Here is an 18,617-nt window from a genome sequence, read left to right as displayed (position 1 = left end):
CTTCCGACTATCATATAATAATATAAATCCTACGTACATTAGATCCGAAATCCATAATGCTCAACTTTCAGAATCAACAAGCAGGACCTTATATCCATGAATTAGCAGCTTCCGTAATTGCCAACTGGAGTGATAACGAGGCAAACATGTCAGCGACGTTCCAGCATTCTAACTTAGATAAAAATTTAAAGGTTTCTCGTTTGTTCTCTGCAAATAGTTCTGCAATCATCCAAACTTAAATGACCGCGTAAAATAATGGCGAGTGAATATGTGTGGTAAAATCCCTCCCACGATTACGATAATACTTGTGATAATGAATTCGTATTTCAAAAATGTTGCTGATAAAAATCACTTTTTCCTTACACTATTCTGTATAAATATGCCCGATCTTTGTTTCTTTCTCAGTCAGCGCAACTGCTTCTTCCTTGGGGATAAACGTAAGTTACCTTAAGTCCTTTATAATCCTCTTACACGAGCAGGCTGGTTAGACCAAGCTATCTGAGACGATATTATGACACGCAACAGGTTTAAAAATTGAATTGCATCTAAATAACTGCTTTAAGTTATAGAAAAAGTTAAGCAAAATGCATCATAGAGGTAAATGGGTTGCAACAATCCGACCAAGCTTAGATTGAGACAATTGGCGTTGATTTACTCTTGATCTTTTAACTGTTGTGGCGCGTACAGATATAAAGATTAACTCTCTATGAACTGAGCGATCTTTGCCTTTTCTAGATCTGTATATAGCGGAACTTCCATCAGTAGACGAATATTTCACTATCATTTTTAAGCCTGCACCAGTTTGAGTGAAAAAAAAAAAGAAAAAAAAAATATATAGGTCAGTTGGGATAACCAATATCACACAACAAAGACAACAAACGACAAATCGCTTTTCCTGTTCAATAGCTTTTCATTTGTCATTCATTCGTCGCGCCCCTTTTTATATAGATACGGGATAGGTTGTGAAGCGGCAAGGCTACCGACACGTATAGAGCTGTTTGCTTTAAATTATTTTCCTACAGGAGGTGAAACACAGCTGAAAATGAGCCCAATAACCACGTTGTTGTTGTTGGCACTTGTCTGTGAGTTGATTCAGTTTCTAATTAACGTTACTTTATTTAAACCTTCAGTTATTTGTTTTTGAATAACCGGGACATTACAACCTGGTAACTCGTTTTTCTCAAGGGTTAACTATCCGTATGGTTGTGGGAAGGGTGGGCATCCTTGGGTACTCCTGCGAATGACTAAAATCCCATCCAGGAGAGAATAAATTAAATAATATAAATAAAATGCTTTACTTGCAAGTGAATATGAAAGATCATGTCTTCATGTGCTCCTCTTAGTTATGTTAATGTACAAAGAATGAAAACTGTTTTATTTCCGAATCAACTTGGGGATGAAGTTTGATTTCGTTTTTCGTTGTTTCGAAGCGAACAGAAACTTCCTTTCCAAACCCATGGGTGATGACACTGCTCACTGACAATGCTTTGAGTTGTACTTTTTATCGTACTCACTGGTATTATTAAAACATGTAAATTTAATATGTGTTTTTATTAAGGTGGCTCCATACAATATGTGACTGGAAATCTCTGTCGTGGAGAAAGGTGTGATGTCGACTTCAAAACAATAGGATGCTACAAAGACACGGTATGAACATTACACGTGAATGCTTGTTACATGACAATATGTACGTTTTCAGCTTAAATAATTAAATTTATACAAAGCTTTGCAGAAAAATTTCAAAAGACACAAGGTTGGGCTGTAACGAAATAAAAGATCTATACACCGAATGCAAATATGGCGGACCGCTCGGTTGGCGCCCGGGACGAGTCGCATGCAAGCGAGGCTAGTCAGGCTTTGTTGTTTTGTTTTGACAATGCTTCCCCAGAAAAGTCTTGCTTCGTCGTCGATCTGGTCTGTCTTTTTTTTCGCCCTTCCTATAAGTTGTTGTGTTCCTGAATGCCACCAGAACGAATTGCTGGTTTTCAGTGTCACGCAATTCAAAATAGATCAAAATAGAAATCAAAACTGGTCAATAGATAAAGTCCAGAATCTGGGAAATGAAAGAAGGTAAATATGCAAAGACTCTCGCCAAAATTCTGGTCACAGCAATATTTCTTATGCGAGATATGCGGAGAAATTTCTTACCCAAATTTATAGAGATTTGTATGGAGACGCCATGCTGGTGCCCATCCGTATGGGCACCAACATGGCGGCCGGAAACCAACAGAAACATCTGTCTCTGAGTATTGCTACAAAAACGTGACTTTATCCCTCGAGGACCTCTAAAATATTAAAATAATACTTGAACTGTTCAGATAGCCAAGTTCCCCGAAATAAGTCACTTTTTTTAACCATCATGACAGCTCTCTAGGCCGTCACGTAAATGCCGCGTCACGCAAAAGCTTAGAAATTCAAGCGTAGTGTATCACAAAACCAAAAACCCATTCGGAGCGAAAATTTGTATGAATATTAGTTTTCAGCTGCTCTAATTCATCATTTAAGTAAAATCTCAGTAAGATCAATAGTTTTGTAGTTCGAATTTTAGTGACGTCATGTGAAAAGCAGCTATTGAAATCTTCCACAGCGGAGAAAGTGATTTTTTTTTTCGTTTCCGCGGTCGCCTCTCAGGGAAAACGGACTAAGGTAAGTAGTTCACGATCGCCGAAGGAACTGTTAAAGTTTGTTCGTTCAGGCTGGAAGATCTTAGAAAATGTGTAAGCGACCGCATTTAGCTTTAAGTCGTTCTCATTTGGCTCAAAGCATTCACTGGATACAACGATGGGGCTGTTGAAGTTCATTCGCTTGGTTATTACACCGTAGTATTTGTTTCGTGCGATTCCGTGCGAGTGCACGCGAGGTCAACTTCTTCCTTTGAGACAGACGATGTTTTTCAAGAGGAGCTTTTCTTTACTTTGAGGAAGGTACTGGCCATGTAAATCGTGTTGGAACACCACCAGACACCACATAAGCTCGTCATTTAAACGATTTTTCTAAGATCTTCTAATGTGAAATGTAGCGAACAAACTTTAGTTCCTGCGGCGATCGTGAACTCTTTTCCTTCGTCTCAACGAATTCCATTGATCCACTATTTTCCCGAAGCTCAAGAGGCGAACGGTGGAAAATTTATATCCCTTCTCGTCGCGTTCAGAAACGCAGCAGCTCGTAGCCACAGGTAAATAAAACAGACCAGATCGACGACGAAGCAAGACTTTTTTGGGGAAGCATTGCCAAAACAAAACATCAAAGCCTGACTAGCCTCGCTTTCATGCGACTCGTCCCGGGCGCCGACCGAGTGGTCCGCCATATTTGTATTCGGTGTATAACCACCAGTTCAGATCTACTTTCATCATTCACACAATTCCTAAGTAGTAAAATCAGCAAGGATGGGAATTTACATGTAAGTTACTCTCAGTTCGGATAAGTCACTAATTAGTTCATGTTCAGGGCGCACGTTTACCGATCTAAGCCTAGTTCCGTACGATGAATACAGTCGTTCAGAAAAACTGAAAACGTCTTAGAGTTAGCATTATCGAGTCCTGGCTAAATCCTTAGGGTTGCTGGGTAAAGCAAGCTAAAACAATTTTTCTTTTCCTCGAGAAAATTCCTGGCATATTTCCGTGAAAAATTTACTTGAGAGATAGTGCTGTACTTTTTGCTTACTCTGTGGCTCAGCAGTGTATACTGTTATCACAACCCGTTTTAGATTGAAACCAGACAAATGCTGACGTTTATTTCATTATAAAGAGGGTCTCAGCGGAGTAAAACAGACCAGACAAATAGGAAACTGCGAATGTGTCTCAAGTCTCAAGATCTCTTGTCAAAGCTTTTCTGTGCCTTGTCTTGTGGTTTGGTAGGACAGGGAAAAGCCAGTAGACTTAGTTGTAACTATATTAGTCTACGATTCTTGTAAAGATACCTTTTTCAATCCCGGAATGCCTGGTCTAAAGACCTTAAATTTGTTTTATAGCAATCGATGAAAACTAATTTTAATTTTCAACCAACGGTAATTAATTTCCAAGAGTTATATTAACCGTAACAAAAATAAATTAACCGTGAGCCGTGAAAAAGACAAATTACTAACTGTTATCTGGGAAAGCCACCACCCTATTGAGACCCTCTAGGTTAAGTCTGGAAGTCCAGTCTCTAAGTCTGTAAGTCCAGGTATCCATCGTCGGTTTATGTGGCTTCCACTAGTTTATTTCTTTGATTTATGTTTAGTTTGGAACTTATTCTTTGCTTAGCCAGTGACAGCTCATCTCAATCAAAATCTTCAACATAAATGCATCAAGGCAGCTGGCCGCAGGATGTGCAATCCATTTAGCAATAATGTTTCTGTTAGTTAGAAATTATAAGAAGCTGAAACGTGTGTCGCCCTTGAATTCTCAGCACCACAGAGCTCTGCCCAATTACATATACAACGAGCGTGATCCCTCAATCAAGAACTATGGTGGTAGAAAGATCGACTGGTTTAACTGGAATGAATATTATCCGGGATTTGCTTGCCGCTGTGCACAGAAGGCGAAGCATTTAGGGTACGATCTTTTCGGTCTTCAGTTTTACGGTAAGTTTAAGACCTTTTCAATTACCTTTTCTCTATAGTATAAGCAGTTCTTCCAATAACAGTTTTGTTTCGTATCAAGAATTGATTGTTCTCAATAGGAAAATAAAAATAAACCCTATAAAAATAATAACAAATAATTATGCTACCTTTTCTTTCAACTAGGGGAATGCTGGGCTGGTCACAGCGACCATGACAACTATGCAAAGCACGGCGAAGATAAACATGGTTGTATTGAAGATGATTACCAGCCATGTCAAAAAAATACTCGCTTTTGTATGGGTAAACACCTGCGCAACATGGTGTATCAGATCGGTATGTATCATCATTAATCCCTGATCTCAGGTCATCTCAGTATGTAAGTTCTTCTTACTGCATGGTCTCTGTGCGCTTCTTACGAGCTTAAAACATACGATGGTGATCACACGGACTACCTTCGGTTTTATGCCCTTCTTTTCACACTCTTAACTTAATGCTTCATTTAATAATCTCGACATTCTTTTCATTGGTTACAGTGGACATCAGCTGCCCCCTTGTAGCTTTCGAGAAGATTGGATGTTTTAAAGATAACCACATAGTCTCAGCTAGACCACTACCAGAGTATCTTACCAACGATCGAGATCCCAGGCATCCAACATTCAGTGGACAGAGGATTGACTGGCGAAACTGGGATGTCTATGTGCCAGACTTTGCCTGTAGATGCGCACTCAAAGCCAAGGAAAAAAATTACACCTTCTTCGGCATGCAATTTTATGGTGAGAAATAGTTATTTTCTTTTTTCGTAATACAAGATTAGCAAAATAAAATGAACTCAAAGAAATCTGTAGAAAGCAAGTATGTTTTTTTTTTTTCATGCATAAACTCTCCTTACACCTGTTAGCCCTTTAGCAGGAACATACCTGTGAAGAAGTTAAAAAAAACAACAACAACAAGAGCGTGATCATACAAGTCACCAATTAAATTAAAAAAGAAATTTTAAACATATTATCAAAAAGATAAGCAAAGATAGAAATAACGAAATAAACCCATAGATAGATAACTGAGCATTTTCCTACAGGAGAGTGTTGGAGCGGTGACAGGACGCTAGCATACATGTATGATCGAGATGGTATCAGCTCTAGATGTACTAACCAGTGCTTCCAGCCATGTACGAAATACAACAAGTTCTGTTCGGGCAAACATTCAGCAAACTACGTCTACAAAATAAGTAAGACAGTCACTGTTCAGAAATTTCTCTTTCTGTCTGTCTGTCTGTCTGTCTTTCTTTCTGTCTTTCTTTCCTTCTTTTTTTCCTTCTTTCTTTTTTTCTTTCTTTCTCTGTCTCTCTCTCTGTCTGTCTCTCTCTTCCTTCCTTCCTTTCTTTCTTTCTTTTTTTAATTTCTTTCTTTCTTCCTTATATCTTTTTGATTTTATCTCTCCTACAGAGGATGGCTCCTGTGAAGTAGAAATCAATCCTGTGGGTTGTTACAAAGAAAACAAATACCACCTCGTCATGAAAGATATTTTCCATAATGAAGCGGCGCCAGACAAACCGAACTTCGCTGGAAATATGCTTCAGTTTAGTGAGAAGTACGAAGTGGACTTCCCAGAATTCCTCTGCAGATGCGCACGAGTCGCAAAACAAAATGGATGGGAGTATTTTGGAGTCAGAGATATTGGTTAGGGAATAATTCTCAATAGTTTAATGTTTAACGTTCAATACTACTCATGTTCTATCATGAAATTCTAATTTACAACAACGAACAACAAAAAGCACTACAGTCAAGCTTTACGTTTATGAATAAAGATCTTCTTTAAATAAATTTGTATTATTATTATTATCATTATTAAATTTAGGGTTAATGACAGTAATACCCAGCCAAGTTTAGCACATTACGGGTTTATCAGTTGGTTGACGTCACTTCCCGTCAGTAGCAGTATGCATAGTAAATAGGTGTATTTAGCATCATTTTCACATCGATATTTACCTCCCTTTAGGACTTTGTGTGCGCAGCAGTCCTGAAATAACGAATTTTGACAAGTTTGGTTCATCAGACAAGTGTTTTGAGGGCAAAAACGCAAGCCAACCGTGTGGTAGTGGTTCTAAATTGTGTGGAGGCCGGGATACTGAAGCCAACTATGTGTACAAGATAACCATTCCAGGTAAGTGCTTTGCTGCCATTCCTTAGTCAATACGGCCTATAGACCTATTAGAGATATAAGGGTAATTTATACAAACAATAGACTCCATTTGGGGCGAAAATATGCACGGATATTTGTCCGCGAACACGGCTTACATAAAGCACGAACTTGCCGTGTATACGGTACATTTTAACCCGTGCACGCCTTATACAAGCCGTTGCTTACATAAGCCGCGGCTTCGGTGAGACGAGGATTTTGAGCTCGGCCTAAATAAACCGCGGTTTATACAAAACGCCCAACTACTCGTATAACTAGTATCGCGGCTTGTTTGTGTAAGACGCGAACTCACACTGCGCAAGCGCAGGTTTTTCCCACGCTCATGAGGCCGCTAGCGCAATTCCGCGACTGCTATAACAATCAAAACAAAAGCGAGGCATTAGTCGCGAATAAGCCGCGAAACGTTTAAACGAGCGCCTCGCGTCTTATATAAGTCGCGCTCGTATAACTGTTCAGTTCGCCTGCGGGTTATTTTTCTTGTAAAAGTGGCTCTAGTGTATCTTGTCCCATCATTGTTACCATAGCTTTTATATAACATATTTTAATGTTATTGTTCAAGGGAACGTTATAGAGTTAACCTCGTGTTTCCTTTTCAAAGTGTATTTTAGGTATTTCTGTTTTCCTTTTCACATCTAGAATAAACTTATCAATGAAGTTGACACGCCTACCAATTTGATATATGTTCCAGATTAACATCAAAACAAACACCTTATTACCCTCCCTTAACTTCCCAATTACTCTGAATCTTTGAAAACTAACAAGAGGGTGAGAGTCTTAAAAGAATACGATCTCTGCTATAAGAAAATTACTCTTTTGTACATTACAGTAACTTCAAGCTAAAAGAGGTTAGCGGCAAATCGACGTCGCTCCGCTTCGAGAGAGTTTCATGTATTTTCTCTTGTTTCTTGATATCACACTTTGTTAAGCGAATAAGAAAAGGGAGTCATTACCAGTATTGTGTAAAAAATTGCGTATCATGATTTGCGAAATTTCACAATTCTTTTTTGTTTTCTAGCCTTAAAATAAATAGTTTTTACAAGGACAAAATAAAATAATACCCAATAAAGTAGGCTCTCAGCTCTCAGAATTACGTTCAAAAAGGAATACTGAGTGACGCAGCAAATTCTCAAGTCTTAATCTTCCCTTTATATTAGTATTTGTAATTGTTAATTTTCATGTTTTAGCGTTGCTGTTTTTTGCATTTTTATTTCCTCGTTCATGCTTTCATTAGTCTTTCATTAGTCTTCTCCCAAATATTCTGCTTTTTGTAGCTATTTAATGTTGAATCCCGACTGTATTTTTCTTTGTAAGACCTGTCCACCCGGCTAGGTAACTTACATCGATATCTTGAGGAGTATCAGCTATTACTATTGAGATATACTTTGCATGGTTTAACAAAACAAAAACGGATAAACTTATCTCAAATCGCCCAACTGTAAGGCCTATTTTTAAAACTTGCAACTTCTATCCACAATCGACGTTATATACAATCCAGAATCTCTGGCCGGGGGAGCAAAGTCTCTTAAATAAGTTTGGGTATCTCCAATGGCTTTATTGTTTCTTTTTTTTAACATTTAATAGTCCTCAAAGACTGTCAATTACTTCATCTCACTTGTAGTGACAGTATTAAAGAATTAATTGAGCTACATGTTGATGATTTTCCTTTTCTTAGTAGTAGAATTTGACATAATCTTTCACACTGAACCTTTTTTTGCATTGAATAATATTTTTTCATCTTCCAAGATACTAGCCTCAGAGATGTGATAATCTAAGGATCATTTTTACAGTTTAGGAGGTCTCGTTACATCCATTATTTATATACTCTCTTTAGTTATTTCCCTGCAGCGCTTTAAATTCCATTCACTCTATAATATTATCGGCGAACTTTTGGAGATGTTCATGACCTGGTTGTGTTGTCATGAAGAAACATTATTTTCATGTTTTTTTAACAGGTGCTGTTAAGCAGTCGAGTGACGTGGCCCATGATGGTCCAGAAGAGTTTCTAAACCTAGGGTTCTCCCCAAAAGACATTCAGCGAAGAAACAGAAGTCCTTAAACAGTGGTTCCAACCAAATAAGAGTATAAGATCTGCGCATGTAGGAATGGAAAAATAGACGAAACGCACCAATAAACTATTAGTTACAAATTTGGATAATATTTCCTGTAAAGAGGACAGACTAGTGAAAAGTATTCATTAAAGGACGGTTCGAAGAATCAAGTCTTCTGAAACTTATTATTATGGATGATGTAATCAATCATCACCTGAATACGCCTTCGTGTCCCAGCTAAGGAACAAAACACAACTGAAAATATAGCAAAACTTACAGTCTTTTCTCAACGTCATAATTCACGGATATCCCCAAACGCACTATGGTTTCAACTTCTCACATTTCACAACGTTTTCTTATTCTTTAATTTAATAGTTTAGGAATGGACGGCAAGTTCACCCTTCCTCTAGATTTTCTTTTTGAATTTCTACCCTATGAAAACTTATGAATATCTTTCTTTCTTTAATCATTATTTATACACGGTTAAAAATTCACCAGGTACAATAAATCCCGATAAAATGTCTAAGATCCTAAACCTCAAATTCTAATCCTAATATTATATTAGCTTACAGCAATATTCTACTTATAAACCTGATTTCTATGAATGCCTTGTGTTTAAAAATTATGATAGAGAAAGCGTTTAAATCGATTTAATGAATTAAAATCTCTAATGTTACAGTGTAAGCTGTTCAAAAGGGTTGCGTCGCTGTAACTAAAACTATTTTTCATATAGTTAGTTCTCGGAAAGGGAACGACAAGTTTGTTAACCGAGTCTGTCAGAGCATAATTTGTTTCATTTCGCGTTACAAATTTAGAAGTGAGATATTCAGGAACCAGACCGTTTAAAGACTTGAAAACCATTTGGGCTTTCTGAATTTGACGTTGAGATTGCAAGTCTTTCCAGCTGAGTATGTGAAACAAGGAATCGACATCAGCGTCATAGCCCGATGAAATTACTACTCCTGTCACAATTACCCCAGGCTAGGCTGCAGTAATCAAAGTCAGGTTGAACTAGCGGATTGTATATGCAGAGTAGGGTAGATTGAGGCTCAAATGGCTTAACACGCTTTATGGCTCCAATTGCAGAAGCGATCTTTTTACACAGTTTATCAATGTGGGAATGCTACGTTAGATTTTCGTTGATATATACTCCAAGTGATTTCACAGAGGAACTTGTTCAATCGGAACATTATCAATGGACAGTTCGAGTGTATCAGATAGAGTACTTAATCTTTGCCTGGACCCGATCATATCATTACTTCTATCATTCTTTTCTTGGCTCAAGTAAAGAAATTTTTCTGTTGCTACTGTATACGACTTCAGTTACCAAAATCGATGTGGCATAACATATTACACCAAAGCATCTAAAAGCCCGTTTTTCGACCCCTCACATCAAATATTGGCACTGCATGCCAGAGTGACTTCCACCTTGCACAGCAACCCCTGCCAAGGAACGTGTGCGGATACGTGTAGACAAGTGAAAACTGGAGTCCGCGATAATTAAAACCCCCAACTTTTTCAACGGGTGCACGCTTGAAACACATGCTAGGACAAAATGGCCTTTATTTTGGCCACTATACAAATCACAAAGCGAGCGATTACTTTTAGCATATCGATTTAACTTAAGGACAAGGTCTGTACAATTTAGGTCCAAGTTCCTGAAACTCGGAAATAACGTCCAAGCTCTTGCGAATCAAATGTACGCAGCTCGGTCTCTGCTTCTTTCTAGTGCCTCAGTAGGTCCAAAGGGCCTATGTTTTGGCCACCATGTACATAACCAACCTTGCGGTTATTTTTCGCTTGTCGACTTCAAGGTCTTAGCTAGTTAGTTTCAAGACCGTGGGACTCGAAAATATCATCCAACCTATTGCGAATCAAGCCTAAGTAGGTCATAATCAAAATGTGCGCAGCCCGGTCTCTGCTTACTTCCAGTGTCTCAGTGAGTCCAAAAGGGCCTGTCTTTTTCCCTTCATGCACGCAACAAAGCTTGCGATTAGTTTTCGTTTGTCGATTTCACAGAAAGACAAGGTTTTCTCGAGTGAGTTTAAAGTCCCTGACCCTCAAAAAAAACAAAAAACAAGACGTCCAAGCTCTCGGCAATAGAACCTTATGAGTTCAAAATAAAATGGAGCACAGCCCGTCTCTACTTCTTTCCAGTGCCTCAGTAATCCCAAAGGGCCTATATTTTGGCCACCATGCAAATGATTATGCTTGCAATTGTTTTGACCTTTGTTATTTCAAGGTGTTCGCGAGTTAGTCTGAAGTCCCAAAGACACGGAAATATCGTGCAAGCTCTTGGAAATCAAGCCTAAGTAGGTCAAAATCAAAGTTTGCGTAACCCTAACCCCAAGACCTTTGACGGTATTTCCGAGTCATAGGGACTTTAAACTAACTCAAGAGGACCTTGTCCTTCAGGAAAATCGAAAAGCTAAAAATAATCGAAAGCTTGGTTATGTGCATGCTGGACGAGATATAGCCCCTTACTCAGACACGGGAAAGAAACAGAGACCGGGTTGTGCGGACTTTGATTTCCACGTACTAACTCTTGATTTCCACGAGATTGGTCGATGTTTCCGAGTCCCAGGAACTTATTAAAACTAACTCGAGAAGACCTTGTCCTTCAATGAAATCGACGACATAAAAATAATCGAAAGTTGGTCATGTGGATGCTGGCTGAAATATATCCCCTATTAAACTTATTCAGACACTAGAAATAAGCAAAGACCGGGCCGCACAAAAATTTGACTTTGACCTACTTAGACTTAAATTCCAAGAGCTGGGACGATATTTCCGAGGCCTGCCCCCGCGCGAAGTCTAAAATAGAATACAAATTATTGGAACCCCACGAGAGTCAGACAACATAGGCGTTTTCTGAAAGAAACGGGAGGAAAACTGAACGCCAAATTTTCGTTTTAAAAATTGTTTTAGGAACACTTGCTTACGCGCTTGAAAAAGCGTCAAATCTTCCACCATTCCGTTTTGTTTCTTTAAGTATGTCTGAGTTATGACGTCACTCGCGCTCTTCCCTATCTAAGAGACCTTGTCCTTCGGTAAAATCGACAAGCCAAAAATAATCGAAAGCTTGGTTATATACATGCTGGCCATAATAAAGCCCCTGTCAAACTTACTCAGACACTAGAAATAAGAAAAGACCGGGCTGCGCCAATATTGATTTTGACGTACTTACACTTGATTTCCAAGAGCTTGCTCGATATTTGCAAGCCTAGGGGACCTTAAACTAACTAGAGAAGACCTTCCCCTTCAGTAAAATCGACAGAGGAAAAATAATCGCATCCTAGGTTGTGTGCATGTTGCCCAAAACATGATATAACCCATAGCTGTTAAACTTACTTAGACACTGAAAAGTTGCAGAGACCGGGCTAAGCTCACCTGGATTTTGACTTACTTAGACCCGATTTCCAAGAGCTTGGACGATATTTCCGTGTCTCAGGGACTTTAAATTAACTCGAGAAGACCTTGTCCATCACTCAAATCGACAGAGGAGAATAATCGCAAGCTTGGTTATGTGCATGCTGGGCAAAATATTGCCCCTATCAAACTTACTTAGACACTGTAAAAACGCAGAGACCGAGCTGCGCACACTTGGATTTTGACCTAATTCCATTCGATTTCCAAGAGCTTGGACGATATTTCCGTTTCCCAAGGACTTAAAACTAACTCGAGAACACATTGTTCTTCAGTGAAATCGAGAGGGAAAAAATAATGGTAAGCTTGGTTATGTGAATACTGGCTGAAATATAGCCCCTGTTAAACTTACTACTTACTACTTACCTACTTATGGTCGATTTCCAAGAATTTGGACGATATTTCCAAGTAACCCGAGAAGACCTTGTCCTTTAGGGAGATCGACAGAGGAAAAATAATCGCAAGCTTAGTTATGTGCATGCTGCCCGAAATATAGCCCCTGTTAAACTTAGTTAAAGACGCAGAGACCGGGCTACGCACACCATGATTTTGATCTACTTAGACCCGATTTGCAAGCGCCTGGTTAATATTTCCAAGACCCAGGGACTTTAAACTAACTCGTAATGGCCTAGCTTTTCAGTGAAATCGACAGGTGAAAAATAATTGCACGCTCCTTTTCGAGCTTGCTGGCCAAAATAGAGCACCTCTTAATTTTAACACTGAAAAAGTAGCGGAGACCGGCTAACGCGCACCTTGATTTTGACCAACTTCGGCTTGATTTCCAAGACCTTAGGCGATATATCCCAGTCGCAGAAACTGTAAACTAACTCGTGATGGCCTTGGTTTTAGCGAAATTGAGAGGGGAGAAATAATTGCAGGCTCCGTTTCGAGATTGCTGGCCAAAATATCGCCACAACTAATTTTAACAAGGGAAAAGTAACCGTGACCAGCTTACGCGCAAATTCATTTTGACTAACTTAAGCTTGATTCCCAAGATCTTGGGCGATATTTCTCAGTCCCAAGGACCCTAAACAAACTCGTGATGGCCTTGGTTTTAGGTGAAATTAAAAGGGGAAAAATAATTGAACGATTGGTTTAAAGCTTGCTACCAGAAATATAGCCGCTTCTAACACTGGGGCTCTTTTAGCCGAGCTATGGTCAACAGAAGGGTAGTCAGCGTTGCAGGTTCCTTTCAGTTTTCCCTGCAACTCGTCATGTACCTTCGCGAGGAAAGCCCTTCTTCTCCCTGAACTTGTGGAGTTTGTCGATTCATCATTGGTGTTTCTGTAGCAGCATAGCTTTTACGGGGTAGGGGTACTAACCCTACACCCAACCTTCCTCCTTTCTCAGCCGGGCTTAGGACCGTCCATGGCGGAGTTTTTTAGCCGAACTATAGCACCACTTAATTAAAACACTCAAAAACTAGCCGAGACCGCCCCACGCCCACCTTGACTTTGACCGACTTAGGCTTGATTTCCAAGAGCGTTGGGTCGATTTCCTGAAACTTGGGTGATACTTTCCAGTCCCAAGGACTCTAAATTAACTCGTATTGGCCTTGTTTTGCAGTAAAATGAAAAGAGGAAAAATATTTAAACGCTCGCTTTCGAGCTTCTAGACCAAAATGTAACTCAACTTAATTTTAAGATTGCAAAAGTAGCCGAGACCGCCTTACGCCCACCCTGATTTTGACAAGCTTTGAGTCGAATTGCAGGAACATGGGAGATATTTTCCACTTCCGAGGACCCCTAAACTAACTCGTGATGGCCTTGGAAAAATGCCTCACACTTGGAAAATTGCGCCAAACTTGGAAAAATGCGCCACACTTGGAAAAAAGTGCCATATCTCAAAAAAATGCGGCACAGTTGGTAAAATAAAGCAACCTTGGAAAAATGCGCCAAAAATTGGTCGAAATCACAATGCGCATACGGCAGTCTCGGCTCATTTTTAGTCTTAAAATGAAGTGGGGCTATATTTCGGCCTAAAAGCTCCAAACCGAGGGTGCGATCGTTTTAAATGTGTCCATTTCTCTGCATACCAAGGCCATCAGGAGTTAGTTTAGAGTCGCCGGGACAAGCAAATATCCCCCAAAACCCGGGAACTCGAGCCAAAGTTTTGTTAAAATCGCGATGCGCGTCAGGAGGTCTCGGCTACTCTTTCAGTCTTAAAGTGAAGTGCGGCTATATTTCGGCCTAAGAGCTCGAAACCGAGCGTGCAATCGTTTTACCTGTGTCCATTTCACTAACAACCAACGTCATCAGAAGTTAGTTTAGAGTCCCCGGGACTGGAAGATATCCCCCAATTTGCGGAAATACAATTTAAAGTTGGTCAAAATCACAATGCGCGTGAGGCGGTCTCGGCTACTCTTTCAGTATTAAAATGAAGTGGGCCTATATTTGGGCCCTAAAAACTCGAAACTGAGCTTGCGATCGTTTTACCTGTGTCAATTTCTTTGCAAACGAAAACCATCAGGAGTTAGTTTAGAGTCCCCAGGACTAGAAAATATCCCCCAAGTTCCGGGAAATCGAGCCACAGTTGGTCAAAATCACGATGCGCGCAAGGCGGTCTCGGCTACTCTTTCAGTCTTAAAATTGAGTCGGGCTATATTTCGGCCTAGAACCTCGAAACCGAGGGTGCGATCGCTTTACCTGTGTCCATTTCTCTGCAAACCAAGGTGATCAGCAGTTAGTTTAGAATCCCCGGGACTGGAAAACTTCCCCCATGTTCCGGGAAATCAAGCCAAAATTGGTCAAAAATCACAATGCGCGTAAGGTGGTTTTGGCTACTCTATCAGTCCTAAAATAAAGTGGGCCTATATTTCGGCCTAGAAGCTAAAAACCAAGCGTTTAAATACTTTTCCTCTGTCCATTTCACTGAAAACCAAGGCCATCAGGAGTTAGTTTAGAGTCCCTGGGACTGGAAAATATCGCCTAAATTAAAAGAAATCGAGCCAAACTTGGTAGAAATCAGAATGCGCGTAGAGTGGTCATGGCTACTCTATTAGTCCTAAAATTAAGTGGAGCTATATTTCGGCCTAGAAGCTCTAAACCGAGCGTTCAAATATTTTTGGTCTGTTTATTTCACTGAAAACCAAGGCCATCACGAGTTAGTTTAGAGTCCCTGGGACTGAAAAATATCTCCCTAGTTCCAGGAAATAAAGCCAAAATTGGTCAAAATTACGACTCGCGTAACACGATCTCGGCCACTCTATCAGTTTTAAAATGAAGTGGCGCTATATTTCGACCTAGAACCTCGAAACCCAGCGTTCAAATATTTTTCCTCCGCCCATTTCATTGAAAACCAAGGCCACCACAAGTTAGTTTAGAGACCCCGGGACTGAAAAATATCCTTCAAGTTCGTGGAAATCGACCCAAAGTTGGTCAAAATTACGCTGCGCGTAAGGCGGTCTCGGCTACTTTTTCAGTCCTTAAATGAAGTGAGGCTATATTTCGGCCTAAAACCTGGAAACCAAGCGTTTAAAATGTTTTCCTCTGCCTATTTAACTAAAAACCAAGGCCATCTCGAGTTAGTTTAGTGTCCCCGGGACTGGAAAATATGTCCCAAGTTGCTGGAGGTCGACCCAAAGTTGGTCTAAATCACCCTGAGCGTAAGGCGGTGTCCGCTACATTTTCGGTCTTATGACAAAGTTGGGCTATATTGCGGCCAATAAGCTCGAAAAAAACAGTGCGATCGCTTTACCTCTGTTCATTTCACCGAAAAACAAGGCCATCAGGAAATAGATTATATTCCTTAGGACTGGAAAATATTTCCCAAGTTTCGGAAAATTCAGCCAAAGTTGGCCAAAATCACGACGCGCGTAAGGCGGTCTCGGCTACTCTATCAGTCTTAAAATAAAGTGGGGCTAAATTTCGGCCTAGGAGCTCAAAACCGAGCGTTTAAATATTTTTTCTCTGTCTATTTCACTGAAAACCAGGGCCATCAGCAGTTAGTTAAGAGTCCCCCCAGAACTGGAAAATATCCCCCAAGTAGGGCTATATTTCGGCCTGGAAGCTCGAAAACCAGCGTTCAAATATTTTTCCTCTGGCCATTTCACTGAAAACCAAGTCCATCACGAGTTCGTTTAGAGTCCCCGGGACTGGAAAGTATCTCCCAATTTCCTGGAAATCGACCCAAAGTTGGTCAAAATTACGCTGCGAGTAAGGAGGACTCGGCTATTTTTTCAGTCTTAAAATGAAGTGGGGCTATAATTCGACGTGGAAGCTCGAAACCCAGCGTTCAAATATTTTTCCTCTGCCCATTTTACTGAAAACCAAGGCCATCACGAGTTAGTTTACAATCCCAGGAACTGGAAAATATCACAAAAGTTCCTGGAAATCGACTCAAAGTTGGTCAAAACTACGCTACGCGTAAGGCGGTGTTGGTTACTTTTTCAGTCTCGAAATCAAGTGGGGCTTGATTTCGGCCTAGAAGCTCTAATCCGAGCTTTCAAATATTTTTCCTCTGCCCATTTCACTGAAAACCAAGGCCATCACGAGTTAGTTTATAGTCCCCGGAACTGGAAAACATGCCCCAAGTTCCTGGAAATCGACCCAAAGTTGATCCAAATTACGCTCCGCGTCAGGCGGTCTTGGCTACTTTTTCAGTCTTAAAATGAAGTGGGGCTATATTTCGGCCTAGAAGCTCGAAACCCAGCGTTCAAATATTTTTCCTCCGCCTATTTCACTGAAAACTAAGGCCATCACGAGATAGTTTAGAGTCCCCGGGACTAGAAAAATGTGCCCGAAGTTCCTAACAAGCGACCCAAAGTTGATTAAAACTACGTTGCCTGTAAGACGGTCTCGGCTACTTTTTTAGTCTTAAAATGAAGTGGAGCTATATTTCGGCCTAGAAGCTCGAAATTTAGCCTTTAAATATTTTTCCTCTGCCCATTTCACTGAAAACCAAGGCCATAACGAGCTTTATTCTCGATCTTCTAGGTCGAAATATAGCCCCACTTTATTTTGAGACGGAAAAAGTAGCCGAGACCGCCTTACGCGCAGCGAAATTTTAATCAACTTTGGGTCGATTTCAATGAACTTGGGGGATATTTTCCAGTTCTGGGGGGACTCTTAACTAACTGCTGATGGCCCTGGTTTTCAGTGAAATAGACAGAGAAAAAATATTTAAACGCTCGGTTTTGAGCTTCTAGGCCGAAATTTAGCCCCACTTTATTTTAAGACTGATAGAGTAGCCGAGACCGCCTAACGCGCGTTGTGATTTTGGCCAACTTTGGCTGAATTTTCCGAAACTTGGGAAATATTTTCCAGTCCTAAGGAATATAATCTATTTCCTGATGGCCTTGTTTTTCGGTGAAATGAACAGAGGTAAAGCGATCGCACTGTTTTTTTCGAGCTTATTGGCCGCAATATAGCCCAACTTTGTCATAAGACCGAAAATGTAGCGGACACCGCCTTACGCTCAGGGTGATTTAGACCAACTTTGGGTCGACCTCCAGCAACTTGGGACATATTTTCCAGTCCCGGGGACACTAAACTAACTCGAGATGGCCTTGGTTTTTAGTTAAATAGGCAGAGGAAAACATTTTAAACGCTGGGTTTCGAGGTTTTAGGCCGTAATATAGCCTCACTTCATTTAAGGACTGAAAAAGTAGCCAAGACCGCCTTACGCGCAGCGTAATTTTGACCAACTTTGGGTCGATTTTTAAGAACTTGGGGAATTTTTTCCAGTCCAGGACTCTAATCTAACTCGTGATGGTCTTGGTTTTCAGTGAAATGTGCAGAAGAAAACTATTTGAAGGCTGAGCTTCGAGCTTCTAGGCCGAAATATAGCCCCACTACATTTTAAGACTGAAAAAGCAGCCAGGACCGCCTTACGCGCAGGGTATTTTTGACCAACTTTGGGTCCATTCCCAGGAACTTGGCGGATATTTTTCAGTCCCGGGGACTCTAAACTAACTCGTGATTGCCTTGGTTGTCTGTGAAATGGCCGGAGAAAAAATATTTGAAAGCTGGGTTTCAAGCTTCTAGGCCGAAATATTGCCCCACGTCATTTGAAAACTAAAAAAGTAGCCGAGACCGGCTTACGTGCAGCGTAATTTTGACCAACTTTGGTTCGATTTCCAGGAACTTGGTGGATATTTTCCAGTTCTGGGGACTGTAAATTAACTCGTGATGGCCTTGGTTTTCAGCGAAATGGGCAGAGAAAAAATATTTGAAAGCTGGGTTTCAAGCTTGTAGGCGGAAATATAGCCCCACCTCATTTTAAGACCGAAAACGTAGCCTAGACCGCCTTACGCGCAGCGTAATTTAGACCAACTTTGGATAAATTTCCAAGAACTTGGGGGATATTTTCCAGCCCCGGGGAATCTAAACTAACTCGTGTTGGTCTTCGTTTTCCGTTAAATGCGCAGCGGAAACTATTTGAACGCTTGGTTTTGACCTTCTACG

At 40.4% G+C, this 18,617-nt stretch overlaps 1 protein-coding gene across 1 annotated transcript; it reads left to right on the top strand.

The window, feature by feature from the left end:
* Nucleotides 1-364: 364 nt before the first annotated feature.
* LOC145489905 (uncharacterized) lies at nucleotides 365-8,953 on the top strand. Its single transcript, XM_081468985.1, has 10 exons — nucleotides 365-437; nucleotides 1,023-1,082; nucleotides 1,559-1,647; nucleotides 4,390-4,564; nucleotides 4,727-4,876; nucleotides 5,077-5,316; nucleotides 5,619-5,768; nucleotides 5,986-6,219; nucleotides 6,539-6,703; nucleotides 8,692-8,953. The coding sequence occupies exons 1-10, from the start codon at nucleotides 380-382 to the stop codon at nucleotides 8,793-8,795; spliced, it is 1,425 nt and encodes a 474-aa protein (XP_081325111.1). The 5' UTR covers nucleotides 365-379; the 3' UTR covers nucleotides 8,796-8,953.
* The last annotated feature ends 9,664 nt before the right edge of the window (nucleotides 8,954-18,617 follow it).

The sequence above is a fragment of the Orbicella franksi genome, chromosome 6 (genome assembly GCF_964199315.1).
Source record: "Orbicella franksi chromosome 6, jaOrbFran1.1, whole genome shotgun sequence".
NCBI classification, from domain to species: domain Eukaryota; kingdom Metazoa; phylum Cnidaria; class Anthozoa; order Scleractinia; family Merulinidae; genus Orbicella; species Orbicella franksi.
Note: the sequence above shows the minus strand (reverse complement) of the source record. Positions and strands in the feature narration are given on the sequence as shown.